The sequence below is a fragment of the Gopherus flavomarginatus genome, chromosome 4 (genome assembly GCF_025201925.1).
Source record: "Gopherus flavomarginatus isolate rGopFla2 chromosome 4, rGopFla2.mat.asm, whole genome shotgun sequence".
Lineage (NCBI taxonomy): Eukaryota > Metazoa > Chordata > Testudines > Testudinidae > Gopherus > Gopherus flavomarginatus.
The window spans coordinates 118260957-118281175 of NC_066620.1; the positions used below are offsets into that span (position 1 = coordinate 118260957).

Sequence of the window (20219 nt, forward strand, 5' to 3'; positions counted from 1 at the left end):
GGAATTTTAGTGACTCCAGGTATCAACAATGACATGAGACCAGGCCAGCACACAGAAGAGCTTTCATCAGACTCCAGGAAAACCCTATGTGATGCACAAAAGAACTGCATACAACTCTAGAACCACTGACCAAGTATCACTGTTCCATTCCTAATAGAGTTGCCTCAGGATGTTTTTCCTGATACTTAAATGAAAGAGAAATATAGATTATATCTTCCTATTTCATATAGGTGGCATTGTAAGTAATTTGGACTCAGATTCTGATGCCATTTGTCATGTTCAGGGACACCTTACTCCACAAGTAAGGAGTACAGTGCACCTCAGCATAAGTCTCAGGTTCTGGTCCTTCGTGCTTACACCTTTCAACTATTGCAGGATTATGTTCACTCCCCAGTAAGACACTTAGTTTTTCAATCTCTCCTTGTTAAAATCACTCTCTCCAAGATCACAGGGATGTTTGTTGCTCCTTTCTGAATTCCCACCAATGTGTCTATTTCTAATATTCTGGAGGAGAATGAAGCCCAGTTGGGTGTTAAAAAGGGCTACTGTCTATCTGCTTGGCATTTTTGCTTGAACTATAAAATACCCAAACCTATAAGAAATAGCATTGTAAAAAACACTTGGTTCAAGTCTACATTACAAAATTAAGTTGACCTAAGTTATATCAACTTACAGCCATCACAGTAATTGAATCAGTTTTACACATCCACATTATGTGCCTTATGTCAGCAGTGCGTGCCCTCACCAGGAGTGATTGCACCAATTTAGTTGTCGGTGTGGAGCATTGTTGGATGGCTTCTGAAAGGCAGCAATTGTCAATTTAAGCAACTACATCAACTTAAGCACTACACCTCTCATAGAGGTGGAGTTAAGTCAGTGTTGTGAGAGAGTTATATCGATGGAGTTATATTTTAGTGTAGACACAGAGTTAGGTCAATGTAAGCTGCCTCATGTTGACCTAATTCTGTAGTGTAGACCAGAGCTTATTGTGAGCCAGACATGATGCTGCCAGTTTATGAGGAATTCTACAAAAATACTTACTGTTCAGTCTACAGAACAAACAACAACATCTGCAGCAGAGAACAAAATACAAAATTAACTCCAGGCTTCTGACCACAGTAAATCTCCAAGCAGTTTAAAATATGGAATTACAGACTGTTCATGTTTGAGGTACAAGATGTTCTTGAACTTTACGTTTTTAAAGGGCAATATGGAACTTTCATGCGAGGTCTTGAACAATTTGGAAAATAGCACTTAAGACATGTTGCATAGCTTGCTCCTCCCCTCCAAAATCTCAGATCGCTGCCAAAGTCACAGAGTAGCATTAGCCATACAGTATTATTCATTAAATAAAGAATTAACTGAAAAACAAAAACTGTGAACATAAACTTACAAACTTAAGGCCAGTTCTGGTCCGACTGAAGTCAGTGTTAAAATGTTCACTGGATTTCACAGAGATCAGACTTCGGACCTTAAAAATCACAGTACAGTTGACTATCATTCTTCAGCAGTAGAGAGAATCTCTCTATAGTGTGTTAGAACCTCCTAGCAGCTGTAGCGCAGCTTAAAAAGAGATTAGAGACAAGTATAAATAAAGTGGAAAACTGTCAGTCCAGTACTGGAATTCAGCAGTGAGGTCTAAAAGGTCCCATTTACACTTAGTTTAACATTCCATTACAAGAAGTACTAGAGTTCCTCTTTGAATTAATAGGACTCATACAGCATAACACTAACAGTGTGGCAGCCTAAAATAAAGTAGATCAGCAGTTCTAAAACTGTGGGTCAGGACCCCATTTTAATGAGGTCACCGGGGCTGGTATTAGACTTGGTAGGGCTAAAGCCCAAGCCCCACCGCTTAGGGCCAAATCCAAAGCCTGAGCCTCACTGCCTGGGGCTATAGCCAAAGCCCAAGAGCTTCAGCCGTGGGCAGCACGGCTCAGGTTACAGGCCTCCTAACGCGGGGTGGTGGGACTCAGGTAGACTTAGGCTTCAGCCCCCTACTCCTGTGGTGGAATAGTCATTTTTGTTGTCAGAAGGGGGTCGGATACAATGAAATCAGAACAGCTGAAGTAGATTAAAACCAAAGACTCCCACTTCCTTCCTAAGAGGAAAGTAATGAGCAAGTTTCTTCATCATGGAGGTCAAAAACCAAAAACATTGATTAAAGAAAAGCACATTCCCCAGCAATAAGAGATGGTTGGGGGGTGGGGGTGGGGAATGAAACCCTGCCAAAATGAGTGTCTTTTTGGCTGAGAATTAAATTCTTTGGAGCAAAAGCAAATTATGGCAAATGCATGTAGTGCTGTATCTTTACTTTCTGAAGATCTTCCTTACTCTTCAGTATTTACAGTGAGTCAAGTTCCAAATGTAGTCAGCATGGCTGGGTGAGATTTTCTTGGTTTACTACAACTATTTAAGTTCTATGAAGAAGTTTAGTCAACTGTCATCTATCTTCAGAGTTAAAATTAGCATTAAGGAGTCAGCTGCTTGAGACAATACATCATATTTTATAAAGTAGGTGTCAAATCCCTGTACCCAAAACCTGAATGGAGGAAAAAACCCTAGACAAATCTGAAGCTGTGTGTTATTCTCAGGCTATAGCATGATATCAAGGTCATTTAGGAGCTCATTGTTATTCTAGCTATTTTAATCAGAGATTTATTATCATCACACACCCATGGTATCTCCTTACTGAATTCCTTTCTTTTTTTTTAAATAGCAGAGCTAAAAATGTTAGGGTAGGAAGAACAGGCTCTAGAAGTGATACAGTGTGTACTAGAAAACAGACTTTTAGAAGTTTTGTTTAGCTTATTTCTTTTATATAGCTTTTTATGAACATTTCTTTCATATCTTATTTCCACCTACAGTAGTAGACTTAGCAAGAAAAAAGAAAGAAAAAGTTAGTCCTTTCATTTTAAAGTTACTAATTAAGCACTGTATAGCTGAAAAAATATTACTATAGGTGCAGCATTTTGTGTACCTGGGAAGGGCATGATCCCACTTCCACGAAGGTAATATTCTCTATTTTAAAAATTACTATGAGTTTGAGCAGCAAAGAGTCCTGTGGCACCTTATAGACTAACAGATGTATTAGAGTATGAGCTTTCGTGGATAAATACCCACTTCGTCGGATGCATATGAGTTTGAATAACACCACCATGTCTTCTAAACTATCATGAAACTACCGCATCAGCCTACGATCTTGCTTAAAAGTGGAATGCCATATAAAGACTGCATGTATTTACATAGATCTCAATATGTATTTCATTACAATCACAGAGATGCCTGTAGATGTATGTTAGATGAGGCATGGGCTGGACAGAAGAGAGGAGAACTGAAGTCATATTCAAGTCCATCCCTACCAAATCCAATAGAAAACTACCTGAGTATAACAGAAAATATCACACTTTGAGTGACTATCCCTGTATTTCAGAGACATACTGTGGGTGAGGTAATATCTTTTATTGGACCAATTTCTGTTGGCCAGAGAGAGAAGCTTTTGAACTACACACAGCTCTTCCTCAGGTTTGGGAAAGATACTCCCAGCACCACAGGGACATGCAAGGTGGAACGGATTGTTTAGCATAAGTAGTTATCACATACTGTAAGGGACCTTTCAAGACATAGTTGCATTAATACCGCTGCAGTCACTGGACAAAAAGAGGGGGTTAGTGAGTTAGAGATACGGGAGCTATAGGCAGTATATTTCTCAAACAGCAATAATCCCATTCGGTGTTGTGTCTGAAATGCTCACTCTCAGTGCTGGGAGCTGTATCTCCCCTATATTTTGAAACGAGAATAAGGAGAAATGCTTGGCATTGGCTTTTTCCTGAAACAGGGATTTGCGTGCGTGTTGTGGGGCGGGAGGGAATTAGTCGGGAATCAGATTTGTTCTCAGCTGGCACGTGAAAGAGCCTGCACTGCACGGTGTGCCTGGAAAGTTGAAGTGTCAGTCAACAGCACAGGTGGGGGTGGAGGGCTGGGAACCAGAACCAAACCTGCTCCGATCAGTGCAGGTCGGGAGAAACCAGGACAAGAAGCCGACTGCCGCTTGGCTTGAGCTGGGTCGGACCCTAGCGCGCTGCCTCCCAGCTTAATGCCCGGAAACTTGGAGCCTGACCTCAAAGTCTCTCCTCCTCCCACTGGCGATGCCAACAGCGCCACTCCGGCTAAACCACCCAGCCAGCTCTGGGGTCCCCGAGTCCCCGCCTGCCCCGGAATCAGGGAGTGCTGAGCTGCGGGCAAAGGCGCCCCTGAGCCCAGCCGCTCAGAGCTCGGCGGCAACTCGCCAGCCCCCAATCCTCCGGTACCTCTTCGCTGCGGCGGCGGCGTCTGCTGCTGCTGCTGCTCAGCTCGGCTGCTGCACCGGCCGGCCAGCGCGCTGAGGAGCAGGAGGAGACCCAGACTTCCCCGTGCCATTGCTCCCGAGCCGCTGCCTCTTCCCCCGGTCAGCGAGGCGAGTGAGCCGCCGCCTGGGAGAGCGGAGGGAGGAGGCAGAGACCCTACAGCCTCGGGGCGGGGGGGGGGGAGACACACCCCTGTCCTCCCCTCCCTGCTCTGTCCTGCAGAGCCCTGCTGCAGCTGCTCCACGCCGAGGGGCGCCCTGCGGCGCGCAAGGGGCACGGGCCAGCCAGCCTCCAGGGGCGCTTTCTAGGGCACAGGGTCCTGCGGGTCCGGCCAGGACGGGTGGCTCCAAAAGCGAGGCGAGCCCCAGGAGTGAGGGACCCCTGAGAGGCAAAAGCTATGGCCCGGGCTCTCCCACTGTCTGGGGGCCGCTAGAGGGGATGCCAACGGGCTCTGCAGGGGGCGCCCCTGGTCTCCGCTTCAGCGCGTGCAGAGCGTGCTGCAGAGCGGTGCGAGCCACAGCCCAGGGCTACCCTGCTTCTCCGGGAACTGCTGCACTGCCAGGTGAAAACCAAGGTGTTGCCCAGTCATGAGCCCAAGCTGAGACTACTTTCTCCCTGAGTCCCCAGCCACAGCAGGCATGACCTGGCAGCTCTCATGTTTGTCTGTGGCTGACGGAGGGACAGTTCTCTGCGAAGGGCCCTCAACTCCGGAATTTGCTTCCCCTACCAGGTTTGGGCTATGCTGGACTATTTATCAACAGAATATGGTGCAAAGCCCATCTCCAGTCATGTCTTAGAATCGTGGAAATTAAGGAAGAGAGACCTATCATGCCATGGAATCCATCTCCCTGCCACTTGGGCTTGTTTCCTATGGTACATGGAGCACTGTATATGCTTGAACTGGGCACATACAGGGTTAAAGGTCAAATGATTTAGTTGGCGTTGGTCCTGCTTTGAGTAAGGGATTGGACTAGATGACCTCCTGAGGTCTCTTCCAAGCCTAATCTTCTTTGAAATGCTGCTTCACCCCATACAAAGGCTGAGTAAGGAGGCTTTGCATTGGGTGCAACAGCATTTTACTTTTAATCCTGTGCAGGGCCACCCCCTTCTCCACCAACCTTCACTAGGGTATTCCAGTGATGGCTTAATAGCACACAGATCTTTGGCAAGCCAGCAGAGTATCTAAGAGCTGGAGAGAGGGGCTTCTCCTCTTAAAGTGTTTTCTTCTAATTTTCCTTTTTTAAAATAATTGGAAAATCCTATCTGTACCAAAAAGCTAAATTAAGAGAAAGTTAAAGTTACCTAGTCAAGCAATCAAAAGTCAGGAAATGCAAGTATACCATGTATAATTTTCCTGCTATCTTAGACACACATCTGTGCATACTACTATACATATGTCAGAAAGAGCCATGAAAAACATTTTTATGAAAATTACAAACTAATCAATACTTACACAGCATTACAAATTAATTACAACTTTCAAAATTTGCTGGCATTGTAAAATCAATTTACAAGTAGTGCCCTCTATAGCTAACTGCCTTATCTCCTGAAGTGCACAAAAAGAAGGTTGTGAGATTGGATTAAAATAAAATGTATAATACATGGCAGATGACTAAAATTAAACTATATCCCTTGAAAGGGGAAAAAGAACTTCAAGTCAATTTTGTTGACTTGAATATGTCAAAGACAGGTTAAGCCATTCTGACAATGAAAATAGTGTACATATAAAAGTTACTACAAATGTGTATCTGAAGTAGAAAATGTATAATAGATTGCATTAGAAAAATGGAATTTAATAATGCAAGTAGAGACTGCATTATGATTCATCCACACAAAACTGAGTAGTTAAGATTGCACTTTCAACTACTTCCTGATTTGAATGCTTACCAGTGCATCCATAAAGTTTTCTTAACTTTTTTAAAATTAATCTTCAGATTTCAGATTAAACAATTATATGTATTTGCTCAAGTCAGGCATAAATACACCCTCATATAAGTGTTTATGCACTGAAGTCCATAATCATTATCTGAACTTCCTATGACAGTTCCTGTTTAAATGGAGTTTGGGTAATGAATTTGTCAAGCAATTTCAGACATGGAAAGTTTGCCATAGTCCCACAAATCTGGGTATGCCTACTTCATCTCTTAAAGTCATGAACTTCTTTGTTGATAATTTTTTTCAGACATTTCAGGTTCACACTCAAGAGAGCACTGTATTTTGCTGATAATAGATTGTACTGTTATATCCAACAATGCAGCCCATGCATTTCTTTCACTATTACTCCACATTTAGTAGAGCTGTTTCTTGTCCTTGCAAAAACTGATCATTTTGAGGTTTTATTGAAAATAACATGGCTCGAGTATGTGCACTGTTTTGAAAACTCCCATTACTTCTAATACATTCAACACATTCTCTCTCAGTAAAATGAGAACAGCTAAATTCCTTCAACTGTCAGCCATTTGTCACTCTTAAGTAAATAGAAAACACTGTACCCTCCACTTTCCCAGTGATGAGGTACCAGCATTCTGCAGATCTTACTGGAAAACCCAAATTCAAGACTAGCATTGATAGTTCTGCAGTTGAAAGTTAATTGCTTTGTTGCAATAGTGTATGTAATAAGTGGCATGTTAGAAGGAAATTAGTCAGACCAATCTAGCATAGTCTCACTGTCACATTTTAGTCTAAGAGCTTTATGGGAAATAGTATCTCTTGCTGATCCCTCTCAGGGAACAGGGAACAAGACACACAACTTTGGCTGCTAAGTAGCATGAGGATGAAAGTACACTGTTGAAATGCAAGGTAACTAAAAGCTCAAAGCTGTTCACTGCACATATATTCCCTGGAGTTCCAAAATGGAGCAGTTCACATTTTGTAATCAGGGCATCTGAAAACTACTCGCATCACTCATAAAAGAATCAGAGTGGTAGCCGTGTTAGTCTGTATCAGCAAAGACAACGAGGAGTCCTTGTGGTACCTTAGAGACTCAGGCCTGGGCTACACTGAGAGTGGGGAGGGGAAGAGGGAGAAAAATCAATCTAAAATACGCAACTTCAGCTACAAGAGTAGCATAGCTGAAGTCAATGTATCTTAGATTGAATTAAAATTACTTACTTTGCATCCTCGCGGCGCTGGATCGATGGCCGTGGCTCCCCTGTTGACTTTGCTTCCACCTCTTGCACTGCTGGAGTTCAGCAGTCGACAGGAGAACGATTGGGGATCGATCTATTGTGTCTACACTACATGCGATAAATTGATCCCTGATAGATCGATCACTACCTGCCAATCCGGCGGGTAATGTAGACGTATCCTAACAAATTTGGGCATAAGCTTGTGTGTTTTAGACCACAAAAACTTATGCCCAAATAAATTTGTTAGTCTCTAAAGTGCCATAAGGACTTGTTTTTTCATATAAGAATGAGTCTCAACTACATAAGCTAAAGTACCAGGCCTGTTAAGTCAGAGGCAGTTACAGCTGCATTCATTAAGTTGCTGTAAGAGCCACACCCAGAGGTGAAAGTAAGCTGGTACAGGCCAGTACGGAGGACCGGTAAGAAAAGAAGACTGACTGAGGGAGGGAGAAAGAAGCCTGCTCCATGCATAAGATTAGTTTAAACTCGGCTGTTCCCTGATGGTTCAGCCCTCAGGGCTAGGTTTCTGGCATCCTTGTTAATTTCACTCACAGTAGCTGAGGGGAGGGTGTGTTGACCATGGCAAGGGCAGTCCTCTTTCGCCCCCGGGATGAGGGGATCTCTCTCATACTAATATACACAACAAATACGAGCATTTGGCTGCACAGCTTAAATCCAGAGCTAATAAAAGCAAGTGGAGGGGGAAAACTCACTGTCACATTGGTTTCTTGTCTCCTCTCTCTCCCTTCTCCAGCCAGGCTGCAGATAAGGCTCTGCATTCCTCCCTCCTCTGCCAGCAGGGGTTCTCCTCTAGGCTCTAGCTTGCAGTAGGGAGACTGGCTGAGATGCCTGCTGCTGCTGCCTGCAAAAGAACAATTTAAACTCAGCTGTGGGCAGCCCAGAGCCCTTTGAATCCCAGCCGTGGCTCCGGCGGCTGGGCTAGGGCAGGGGTTTAAAGCGCTCAGAGCTCCCCGCCGCTGCGGGCAGCCCAGAGCCCTTTAAATCCTGGCTGCGGCTGAGATTTAAAGGACTCAGAGCTCCCGCCACTGCTGGCAGCCCAGAGCCCTTTGAATCCTGGCCGCGGCTCTGACATCTGGGCTGGGGCAGGGATTTAAAGGGCTCAGAGCTCTCCGTGGCTACGGGCAGCCCAGAGCTCTTTGAACCGCAGCCACGGCTCTGGCAGCCTGTCATAACTGTCCTACTCAGATCTGAACCTTAGAGTTCAGAACATGAGAAGCTAGCATGAAACCTCCAAACTTAATTACCAGCTTGGATCTGATATCGCTGCCACCAGCCAGAAGATTCCAGTGTCTGGCCCATGTGGTCTCCCCAAAACCTTCCCTGGGGGACCTCAAGACTCAGATTCCTTGAGTCTCACAACAAAGAGGAATAAACCATTTCCCTTCCCCCGCCTCCCAGATTTCCCTGCCCTGGGTTCCCTAGGAGATTCCCTGCTTCAAGTCCTTGAAACACAAGTACCGAGAGATCAAATCTCTCTCTCCCCTCACCCAAAGGGTATGCAAAGTCAGGCTTTGTAACTCTAACACAAAGAGATATTCCTCCTCCCTTCGCTTCTTAGCCTTAACCAGTGAAAAACACTTAAACAGGTCTTAAAAAGAAAGCTTTATATAAAAAAGAAAGAAAAAGACATAAAATGGTCTCTGTATCAAGGTGACAATAGACAGGGTCAATTTCTTAACAGAAAAAATGAATAAACAGCCTTATCCAAAAAGAATACAATTTAACACATTCCAGCAACTACACACATGTAAATACAAAAAAAAACAATATAAACCTATTGTCTTACTATCCTTGTACTTACAACTTGGAAACAGAAGATTAGAAAGCCTGGAGATAGAAAGATCACTCTCAGAGACGAGAAAGAGAACAGACCAAGAACAAAGGACTCACACCCAAAACTTCCCTCCACCCAGATTTGAAAAAGTCTTGTTTCCTGATTGGTCCTCTGGTCAGGTGTTTGGTTCCCTTTGTTAACCTTTTACAGGTAAAAGAACATTAACCCTTAGCTATTTGTTTATGACACGCCCCCCAAATAGCAGACAGTGGGAAACCTCACTGGCGGCGATTTCCTCCTAGAACTTTAAAATGAACAGATTAATACAACACATGCACCTTTACATATACCACTAAGTATATAACTAACAGACTTTTACATTTTAAGAACACTTTTTAACTACTGGATTCTGGGAAACTTTCACGGGAGAGTGCATTAGCAACTCTGTTAGAAGCTCCTCAAGTGTGCTGAATTTCAAAATCAAAATCTTGGAGAGCTAAACTCCAACGAAGAAGTTTCTTGTTGTTCCCCTTGTGTCATAAACAGATAGCTAAGGGTTAATGTTCTTTTACCTGTAAAGGGTTAACAAACAGTAACCTGAAACACCTGACCAGAGGACCAATCAGGAAACAAGACTTTTTCAAATCTGGGTGGAGGGAAGTTTTTCGTGTGAGTTCTTTGTCTTGGGTCTGACCCTCTCGGCTCTGAGAGTGATTTTTCTATCTCCAGGCTTTCTAATCTTCTGTTTCCAACTTGTAAGTACAAGGATAGTAAGACAATAGGTTTATATTGTTTTCTTTTGTATTTACATGTGTGTAGTTGCTGGAATGTGTTAAATTGTATTCTTTGGAATAAGGCTGTTTTTTCACTTTTTTTCTTAAGCAATTGACCCTGTATATTGTCACCTTAATACAGAGACTATTTTTAATGTCCTTTTTCATTCTTTTTATATAAAGCTTTCTTTTTAAGACCTGTTGGAGTTTTTCTTTAGTGGGGACTCCAGGGAATTGAGTCTGCAGCTCACCAGGGAATTGGTGGGAGGAAGAAGTCAGGGGGAAAATCTCTTTGCATTAGATTTACTAAGCCTGACTTTGCATACCCTCTGGGTGAGGGGGAAGAGAGATTAGATCTCTCGGTACTTGTGTTTCCAGGACTGGAAGCAGGGAATCTCCTAGGGTCGTCTAGGGAGGGGAGCCTGGGAGGAAGAAACAAGGAAACAAGGGGAGGGGGTTATTTCCCTTTGTTGTAAGACTCAAGGCATCTGAGTCTGGGGGTCCCCCAGGGAAGGTTTTGGGGAGACCACAGTGAGCTAGGCACTGTATAATTCCTAGCTGGTGGCAGCAATACCAGGTCCAAGCTGGTAACTAAGCTTGGAGGTTTTCATGCTAACATCCATATTTTAGACGCTAAGGTCCAGATCTGGGAAGAAATGTTATGACACCTTAGCAGTATGAAGCCACTTTAGTGCAGCATGGTCAGTTTGTAGCTGGAACCGCCGTCCCCAAACATATGGGCGTAGCTTTTCCAGGGCGTACACAATGGCGTAGCATTCCTTTTCACTGACTGACCAGTGACTTTCCCTCTCAGACAGTTTCTTGCTGAGAAACACGACAGGATGGAAGTTGTGATCCATTGCTTCCTGCATGAGAACTGCTCCTATACCACGCTCAGATGCATCCGTGGTGACTAGGAATAGCTCGTCAAAGTCCGGGACCCTGAGCACAGGGTCAGACATGAGCGTCGCCTTAAGTTGGGTAAAGGCCTTTTGACACTCATCAGTCCAGTTAACTGCATTTGGCTGGGTCTTTTTGGTCAGGTCGGTCAGTGGGGCAGCGATTTGGCTGTAGTGTGGTACAAATCGCCTGTAGGACCTGGCCAAGCCTAAGAAGGATTGGACCTGTTTCTTGGACTTTGGGACAGGCCACTTTTGGATAGCATCCACCTTGGCCTGTAGGGGGTTTATGGTTCCTCGACCCACCTGGTGCCCCAGGTAAGTCACTCTGTTTTGGCCTATTTGACACTTTTTGGCCTTAACAGTCCGGCCTGCCTGATGCGCTCAAAGACCTTTTCCAGGTGTAGTAGGTGTTTGGGCCAGGAGTCTGAAAAAATGGCCACATCATCGAGGTAGGCAACTGCATATTCTCCCAGTCCTGCTAGTAGACCATCTACCAGCCTCTGGAAGTCATGGTTCCTGTTTTCTTGTGTTGGGGTGCCCTCCAGTGTTTATTGTCTGAACTGCTGGCTCTGTTGTCTCCTGGGGTTTGCCTAGCAACAGTGCCTTTTTTTTTTCTAGCTAATCTTTTAAATGTAAAGTAAACCAGAAAAACCACTTTATTTGCATGTGTGTTGTGCTGGGTACTTAACTCTCAATCGGAGTGCTATAGTTTAACAAAAGACCCTTAATAGTTCCTTGCTTAATATGCAAGCCAAACTGCAACCAGAGAACAGAAAAAAAATTATCTCTGGCTCTGTTTAAAACCACCCTTTCTCTGTGCATAAAAGCCCTAGCAGAGAAAAAGAAAATAATATTCCTACTGGCTTCTGGATCTTATCTATCCCACCTCTGCCACCATGTCATAACTGTCCTACTCAGATCTGAACCTTAGAGTTTAGAACATGAGAAGCTAGCATGAAACCTCCAAACTTAATTACCAGTTTGGATCTGATATCGCTGCCACTAGCCAGAAGATTCCAGTGTCTGGCTCAATGTGGTCTCCCCAAAACCTTCCCTGGGGGACCCCAAGACTCAGATTCCTTGAGTCTCACAACAAAGGGGAATAAACCATGTAAATACAAAAAAAACCAATATAAACTATTGTCTTACTATCCTTGTACTTACAACTTGGAAACAGAAAATTAGAAAGCCTGGAGATAGAAAGATCACTCTCAGAGATGAGAAAGAGAACAGATGAAGAACAAAGGACTCACACCCAAAGCTTCCCTCCACCCATATTTGAAAAAGTCTTGTTTCCTGATTGGTCCTCTGGTCAGGTGTTTGGTTCCCTTTGTTCTTTTACCTGTAAAGGGTTAACATTAACCCTTAGCTATCTGTTTATTACACAGCCGGGCTGGGACCAGGATTTAAAGGGCTCCAGACTTCCCTCAGCAGCAGGAGCTTTGGGCCCTTTAAATCCCTGCCCCTGCCCCGCAAAGCTCAGGGTTCCCCCTGGTGGCCAGAGCCCTGGGCCCTTTAATTTGCCCCTGAGCCCTGAGGGGCTTCCAGCAACCTCTGCAGCTGGGAGTCTCTGGTTGATTTAAAGGCTCTGGGTCTTCCAGCCACAGCTGGTTCCCCAGGGCCTTTAAATCTTGAGAGGCCACGCCTCTTCCAGATGAGGCCATGCCCCCTCAGGACTCCAGCAGTACCAGTAAGTCCTGCAAGTTACTTTCACCCCTGGCCACACCATGTTAGCATGGATTGCATACTCCCTCCGGCTGGGAACATTCAACCCAAACAGAGGTCCACAGCAGTGCAAATGCTTGTGCTAGTTACAGTTTGTCACAATGCTGGATGGATTTAGGGTGACCAGATGTCCTGATTTTATAGGTACAGTGCTGATATTTGGGACTTTTTTCTTATATAAGCCCCTATTACCCCCTCCCCCAACCTCCTGTCCTGATTTTCACACTTGCTATCTGCTCACTGTGGATGAATTGTCACTGGAGATTGAAACTGGAACCTTAAAGCATGAGCCTCTACTGCTTGAGCTAAAGGAAGGTCTATTAACAGGCAGTAGCAGGCTCAGATGTGATCTAGCCTCTATAGGGGTCAAAAAGCCAAACTGTGTTATAGTATTACTTTCAAGGACACTCAAAAGCCATCAACCTCTTATTAAAATCCAAAGCTATGGGGATAAATTCATTATTGTAAGCAGCCTGCTGCTCTCTTGCTGCCAATTCTGAGCTTCCTATAGCTCAGTCTCTCCACGGTGTATTGGCCACTTCCTTACTCATGCAACTTCCCAGGTTGCTGGCTCCTAGATGACTATGTGACCTTGAAAACTGAGAATATTGCCTTTTCAGGGCTTGTCTAAGTATCCATGTCAGTTCTAGAAAAATTTTAGAGTGTCAGGTTTTCCAAATCTCTAAAGTTGAAACTAACAGCAGGATGGCTATGTAGGTCGGCACTTTCAAGCTTGCCCCCACTCTTGCCATCATATGTTGCTTATCTGACCTCTCCCTACATGAGTCCTCAATCCAGCCCTCCCTAATGTGTACATTAAACTCCACTGAGCCTGTCGCTGCACCATTGTCATATGCAGGTAGCTAAGAACCCAGCCATGGCCAGCATCACCACTTTTCCCTAATCCCACCAGAGTTGCACTCTGGAATGTGTTGGTGCAGAGAGGCACAAGAGGAAGCCTGTTTCAAGATGGGTGGGAAACAAGGAAAGGTTATGATCTCAGAGGAGAAAGGAAAGAGGAAATAGATGGGAGGAAAGATGGGGAGGAGAGACAGAATTGAGTAGGTTTTGGGATAGGGGTCAAGTGAGGTGAATAGGAATGTGTGGGCATGACAGGTTGAGTGAAGGAGAGCATAGCAAAGAGGAGGAGAAGTGAAGCTCAGAACTGCTGTGGTCTGACAAAGTTCAGATGGCTCAAAGTGCAGATCTTTTCTCTTCCAGGCCCCTCTCAGCTCAAGCCCCACATTTTCCATTGCTATCTAAACATATCTCAACTCACCCCATGACCCACTGCAGCCCCACTGTTCATTAGGACTATCCCCTCACCCTGGGCCACTACTCTCCTACCATGTGCACCAGCATTTATGAAACATGATACTTAAACCATGTTGATTCTTATACTGTAGATGCAGATAAGTAGGGGAGAGAAGTGGTAGACCTGCCTGATCTCAGATTGTGCATCCAAAAAGGGCAAAAGCCATACTCCTGGCTTCTTGAGGAGTCCCTTTTCAATCTACTTGCTGCCCTTTTGGGCCAATTGAAAGAGGAAAAGATACCTAATAAACAGCTGACAAGTCTTAGGATTACTTAATACACATTTAATTATTACAAACAAAACATCTACTCACCCTAAGCAAATATTCACTTGTTGCAGAGAACTCAATGAGTATGTTTTTATATTATCAGATAACTGCCAAAGAACAAGTACTGATTTTCATAGACTTATTCACCAAGGAAAACTATAACCCACTCTGAATGATCTGTGAGACTTTCAATTTAAAAGTATATTTAAAAATAGTCTTCAACTAGTAAGTCTGTTGCATGAGAAACTGCCAAAATTGCTAGATATCATTAACAAGGGGAGTTTCTGTCTACTAATTTTACCCTGATCTATATCTTTGCCTCTCCTGGAATGGACATGGGGATTGTTTGGCTTAGTCATCAAGTCTCGGTTTTATATTTCCTTGCCAGCAGCTGATGAGTTTCGTGGGGTGGGGGGAATTAAATCAGTTCTATAGGATTATATTGACTTGCCTTCCTGAAAATTGATATTACTGCAAGGAATACAGGCAGGGAGAGAAGCAGATGGGTAATATCTGACAAATAAAATTCCAGATATTGCCCATATGTTTCCCTCTCCACATTTCAACTTCAAAGTATTGCTGGTGTCCTAAAGATTATTTTGGTGACATTCTTCTTTGCAATGAAAATCTACCCAAATAGGAGCAGTATTCTGTCCATGAGCAGGTGCAGCGATGTGAGAGTGGGATTCAATTCACAAGATGCTACATTTCAAGTTCATATGTTTGGAGATCAAAGTCTTCAGCAGTCATATGATGGGCTCCTTTTATTACAAAGCAATTCTGCTTGATAAACTATATATGCTTTGTGTTTGTTTTTACATTTATTTTCCAGAAAAAATAAGACAGTAAAATAGAGAAACCAAAGAAGCATGTGGGAAAGACACTGCAGCATAACTGTAAATAAACAGAGGTTCAGTTAAGAACTTATGCTTTGAATACCAACCGTGTGTTAGGCTTCCAAACACTTCTTCAGGTGTGGATGATACTCCAGTGCTTGCATTTTAATTTCTAGTCATTCTGTCTATACATTTTTATTAGTTAGATTTAGTGGCAGGCACATTTTTGAACAAAGTTCTGATGTTCTCTAAAGACTTCTCTTTTAAAGCAAAAACTTCACACATAATAAACTGGCAAAGGCACAGGGGCTTTATAACAGGATAGTCATATAAGGCCTGATTCAGAGCCCACTGAAATCAAAGGGACTCTTTCCATTGACTTCAGTGACTTTGGATTAGGCCTCATACCTTAGTCTAGCAAAGCACTTATGTGCCTAACTTTAAGTATGTGAGTAGTCAATGAGACTGCATCTCACTGAAATCCATGGGACTATTCACACACAAATTTAGGCACATGCTTAAGTTTTTTACTGAATTGGGCCATAGTACATTGCATCTGTCAGGATTGAGTCCTTTACTGCCTGTCATACTCTCACTAGCGTCTCTATAGGACATTTAGACTATGGGATCAGACTCATGCTCCAGGACTATACACAAACAGGAAACTCTGTATTGAAAAGTTACGTGATCTATGAAAAACTTTTACATCTTCAGAAAAATGTAACACTGCATAAATCCCTTAAGTTTATGGTGCACTTTTTACCCAGAAAAATATTTTAATTTGACTAAATCAATTGTGAGTAAAAAGATCCAAATCATTGCTAGTATTTTAATGTTAGTACTTTAATCCAAAGATGTTAGTACAGTTTGTGGTGTTGTATTTATATATATTACATTAAACTACAGTTATTTTTGTATTAATAAGATTTACAGCTACAGAAGAAAGAATTGAACATTCAAACAAAATTAATGAGTTGCTGATTATGATGTAATTGAGAACAGAATTTGGCCCTCTGTCTTTAATTCACACTATTATACCTAAATTATTTCACCATACTGTGATTTGTAAAAATCACACTGCAATCTTTAAAATTACATTCCCAATAAGCATTTCACATAGATTTAATAATTCAATTATACAAAGGATAATGTCCATGGCATTCCAATATACAAAGCAATAAGTGGTACTTGTGTTCAATTAAACGCAGGTGCAAAGCTGAGGCATTTGATCAGTGGAAAAGAAAGTGCTGTGTAATCCAACACTATGTACATTATTTCTATCTAGTGACCAGATAAAAAAGATACAGACTACATTATAAGAAATTATGGTTAAACTTGTATATCGTTCTTTCACATTTGTTTTTGGTTGTTCTTTGTACATTTGCTAGTTTGACCAGTAAGCATGACGAAGCTTGTGGCTCAGCAAAGTGCCTAGGAATAATAAATAAATAATAATAATTAAAAAAATAATGAATTCTTTAAACTATTGGTGAGTTTGTCAACGGACTTAGTAAATTCAGTCCCAAGCATCTCTAACAGATAGCTATGATGCCAGGAAAGAGTATTTTAAAAGGACATTTGAAGACATACTCCAAAATGACAGACATTAAAGTCATTCTCACCTGTTTTGCAACAGCTTTCATGTAAGACTACACACTTCATATGACTGTGTTGGGAAATCCTGGAGAATAAAGTCAAGAGAAGGAAAGGTCATATTGTTGCCCAATTGTATAATTATTCATTGTGACTAAAGAACACAACTGGATTTAGTTAGTTCCTGTCACAACATCATAACGTTGCACCAACAAAGCAGCCTCCAGGTCTGTCTCATACAGAACTTTTATCAGCAACCTCAGTACTACACTTGTACATATCCCTACAGTAACAGAAGCTCCTGAGCCAGTGAGCTTTAGTTCTTCTTGCATTCTTACTCCACTTGACTTGGAAGTTAGAAAATTATTGTGGAACAGTACTACTGAATTGTTGAGGAGGAAAGACAGGCAAAGGAAAGAATTCTGAGGGCAGTAATCTCTCTGACAGGATGTAATGTTGTCTGCTGGTTAGAAAATGGGTCTATGACCCAGGATTTACTCTGTGACCTGGGACACACAACACTCTCTGTGGGTCATTTTACTCATTTAGAAGCTGTGTATAATATTGCTTATCTTGCAGGGAATCATGAAGTTAAGTAAATTAATTTAACATGTGTCGTACAGCAGACCACTCACCTGCACAGCACCTCCTGCTGGTTGGTCCAGGAATTAGCTCTTTCAGAGCACCTCCTCCTGGCCAGTGTCTCACTTGCTGTCATCTGCTTCTCCCTTTCTTCAGGTACCCCTTTAGTTCAGGCTCCATGTCCCTCCTGGTCCACGGTGCCCCTTCCCTGGGGTACTGCCCCACAGCAGTTCCCCCACACTAAGGGATCCTTCCTGGGGAACCACCTTCCAGTCACAGGGGCAAACTGTAGCCTAAAATGGCTGCTCATCATTGGCAAGGGGGTTTGGGTCTGGGTCTGCTGCCTTTCCCTGGCCTAACTGTACTGCTTCAGCCTCAGTACCACCACAGACCCTTTTAGCACAGACTCAGCCTGGGGACTCACCTGGCCAGAGTTCCCCAGAACTGCACTGTTTGAGATACCTTACTCTAGCCAAGTACTTCCCACTCCACCAGTGGAGTGAGACTCCACCATCTAGCTCCCAGCCCTTTTATCGGGGTCAGCTGGACCCTAACTGGGTGTGGCCACACCTGTGGCTGCCTACCCAATCAGCCTCTCTCAGTTGCTTTCAGCCCCAACCCTCTTCAAGGGCCAGCTTTTAACCCTTTCCAAGCCCAAGCAGGGTCACCACCCTGCTACAACATGAAATTCTCCGATGAAAGGAATACCAATCATTAATATATTGCCACTATTTTAGCATTGTGTCAGATTTCTGGGACTAGACTTTTAAAATGGCCAGATTAAAGTAATGTCTTCAGTTTAAGGGAACTAAGAACCTGTTTTGTCTGGAATTTATCCTACAGTGGATTTGATGAAAACCAAATTTGTTCAAAATATTTAGCTTATGTTGTGGCAAGCACAAGGCTTTACCCACAGATGTAGCTATGGATCTGATACAAAGGCATTCCTTACATCTTCTGGAACTCCAAGCCAATGAAAATGTTGAAGAAACTGAATCATATGGAGGAAATTCTGCTGGTGGAACAGCTGGATAGCAAGTCATGTGCTATCTTTATGGTCCTTTATGATTGGGGCATTAGGTATATTACAAATCATTTATTTGTGCCTTTGTTCAACAACTGGGATACTCAAGCAACATCCTAGATTTGTATACGTGGTGCTGGTGACAGGACATTCTCAGAGGGATGTCAGGTCTGCAATTTGCTTCTCACACTTGGCCCAGTAGAACCCAAGTTTGTTGACCTTCAGGACATGCTGCAAGGCTTATCTGTTCACTTGGAGTTTGTAAAAGGTGGTGGATTGAGCAGAGTATGTTTAGTTTTCCTTTATTCTAGACTGAGTTCTTCTGTGATTTTTTACATCAATTATTGTTTTATTTATTTATTTATTGTATTGTTGCCCTAGAGAAACAGTGCTGTCACAATTGTTCATCCCTCTCCCCCCATATTTAAAGTACTTGTGCCAAATCCTTTTCTTCTTTGTGCTTGTCCTAATCTCAATAATTTTTTTTCTGTTCAGTAGTAATTCTCTATATGGACTATAGATTGGCTAGCCCTATGTCTGAACTGCAAAGAAACAGCTGTAGCCAGTGAGGATCTGTACTAGGCAGATGCAATGGCTGAAGATTTTTTGCATCATTTCCCTGCAACCGTGACAGCTGGAAAGTTACTTTTTGGTCTTGGGCTAACCAGTTCACGTGCATATGGCCAGTTGGCTGTTATTCAGATACTATGATCCTTTCCCTTGTAAGTTGTGGATGGTCTTATGAAAAAAGAGGCACTCTTTCATAAATTACTTTTCTTTTTACAGGTTTTTGCTTAAGTACTGCAGATCTTCCAATTTAGAGCCACTTTTGAAACTTCTATTTTTCATGCTCTCATCCACTTACTGAGTTTATAATATATTTGTTTCTATATATATGGGTAATGAGGTATATGACATAATTAAACTGTTAGTTTTGCAGTGTTCAGTATATCTGATGCAATAGAAATTAATACAAATACTAAATGAATAATACCATGTATTACATTTTAATAAATATAAAGTATGTGTTTATATACATATTGGTGTAGTAATTGTAATACATGGTTTTAATTTTCTGTTCTAGATGTATCTGCATCAATTCTATGCATCTCATACAGATCCCCAAGATGCTGCTAGGTTTTGGTGCCTCTTTAACCCTCCATTTTCCTGGTTTCAGCCAGGAACTTCTAGCTGGGAAGAGTGACAATGGCCTTTGGAGATCTCCTAGATCAGCGTTTCCAAAGTCGTGGGTCCTGACCCACCAGTGGGTTTCAGGAATGGTCTACGTGGTTTGTGAATGCCCTGGAGATGCTCTCCTCCCCTGCAACCATGTTCTCACTTTCCCTGGACATCGGGCAGCAGCGTCGGGAGCAGGATCTGGGCAGCTGTAGTGTGGAGGACACGGCCGGAGGCAGTGAGCAGACAGTCAGCAGCCTGGTAATGATTGTGGCTCAGCCACAGGGAGAGAATCTGGTTGGGACAGTGAGAGCAAGGGGCTTTGGGGAGCCAAGCAGGGGGCTCAGGGGCCAGGCTAGGAAAACAAGGTCAAGTAGGAGTCTGGAGAAGGGGCAGTAGGGTAAATGATAGGTCCTCCCAAAAAAGACAAAATGCAAGTGGTGGGCTGCCTTACTAAAATGTTTGGGAACCTGTGTTCTACAGATGAACTGCTGCAACACAATGATCATTTTTAACTTTTCTTTCCCAGGGTTGCCACCACTGCACTTCTCATTCAAACTGACATGTCTCTCTGTCAAAATTTTGCCTCTAAAGCAGGCACGCACGTGTGCACACACAAATGGAGAAATTCAACCCTGCTATGACTCCATTGATGTCAGTGGAGTCATAGCAGGGGGAAAATTTGGCATTAAACATCCTTAATATGGAGAAAATGAATGCTTGAGGTATGTCTGTTCTTGTGTGTATGCCATACAT

At 43.0% G+C, this 20219-nt stretch overlaps 1 protein-coding gene across 5 annotated transcripts in view; it reads right to left on the minus strand.

The window, feature by feature from the left end:
* Window positions 1-4426, minus strand: part of LAMA2 (laminin subunit alpha 2) — a 515739-nt gene extending 511313 nt beyond the window's left edge. For all 5 annotated transcript variants that reach the window (XM_050949373.1, XM_050949372.1, XM_050949374.1 and 2 more), the window contains exon 1: window positions 4311-4426. In XM_050949373.1, coding sequence (XP_050805330.1) covers window positions 4311-4419 — 109 coding nt within the window. In that variant the 5' untranslated portion in view covers window positions 4420-4426. The remainder of the gene's footprint in view (window positions 1-4310) is intronic.
* Between the last annotated feature and the right edge of the window lie 15793 nt (window positions 4427-20219).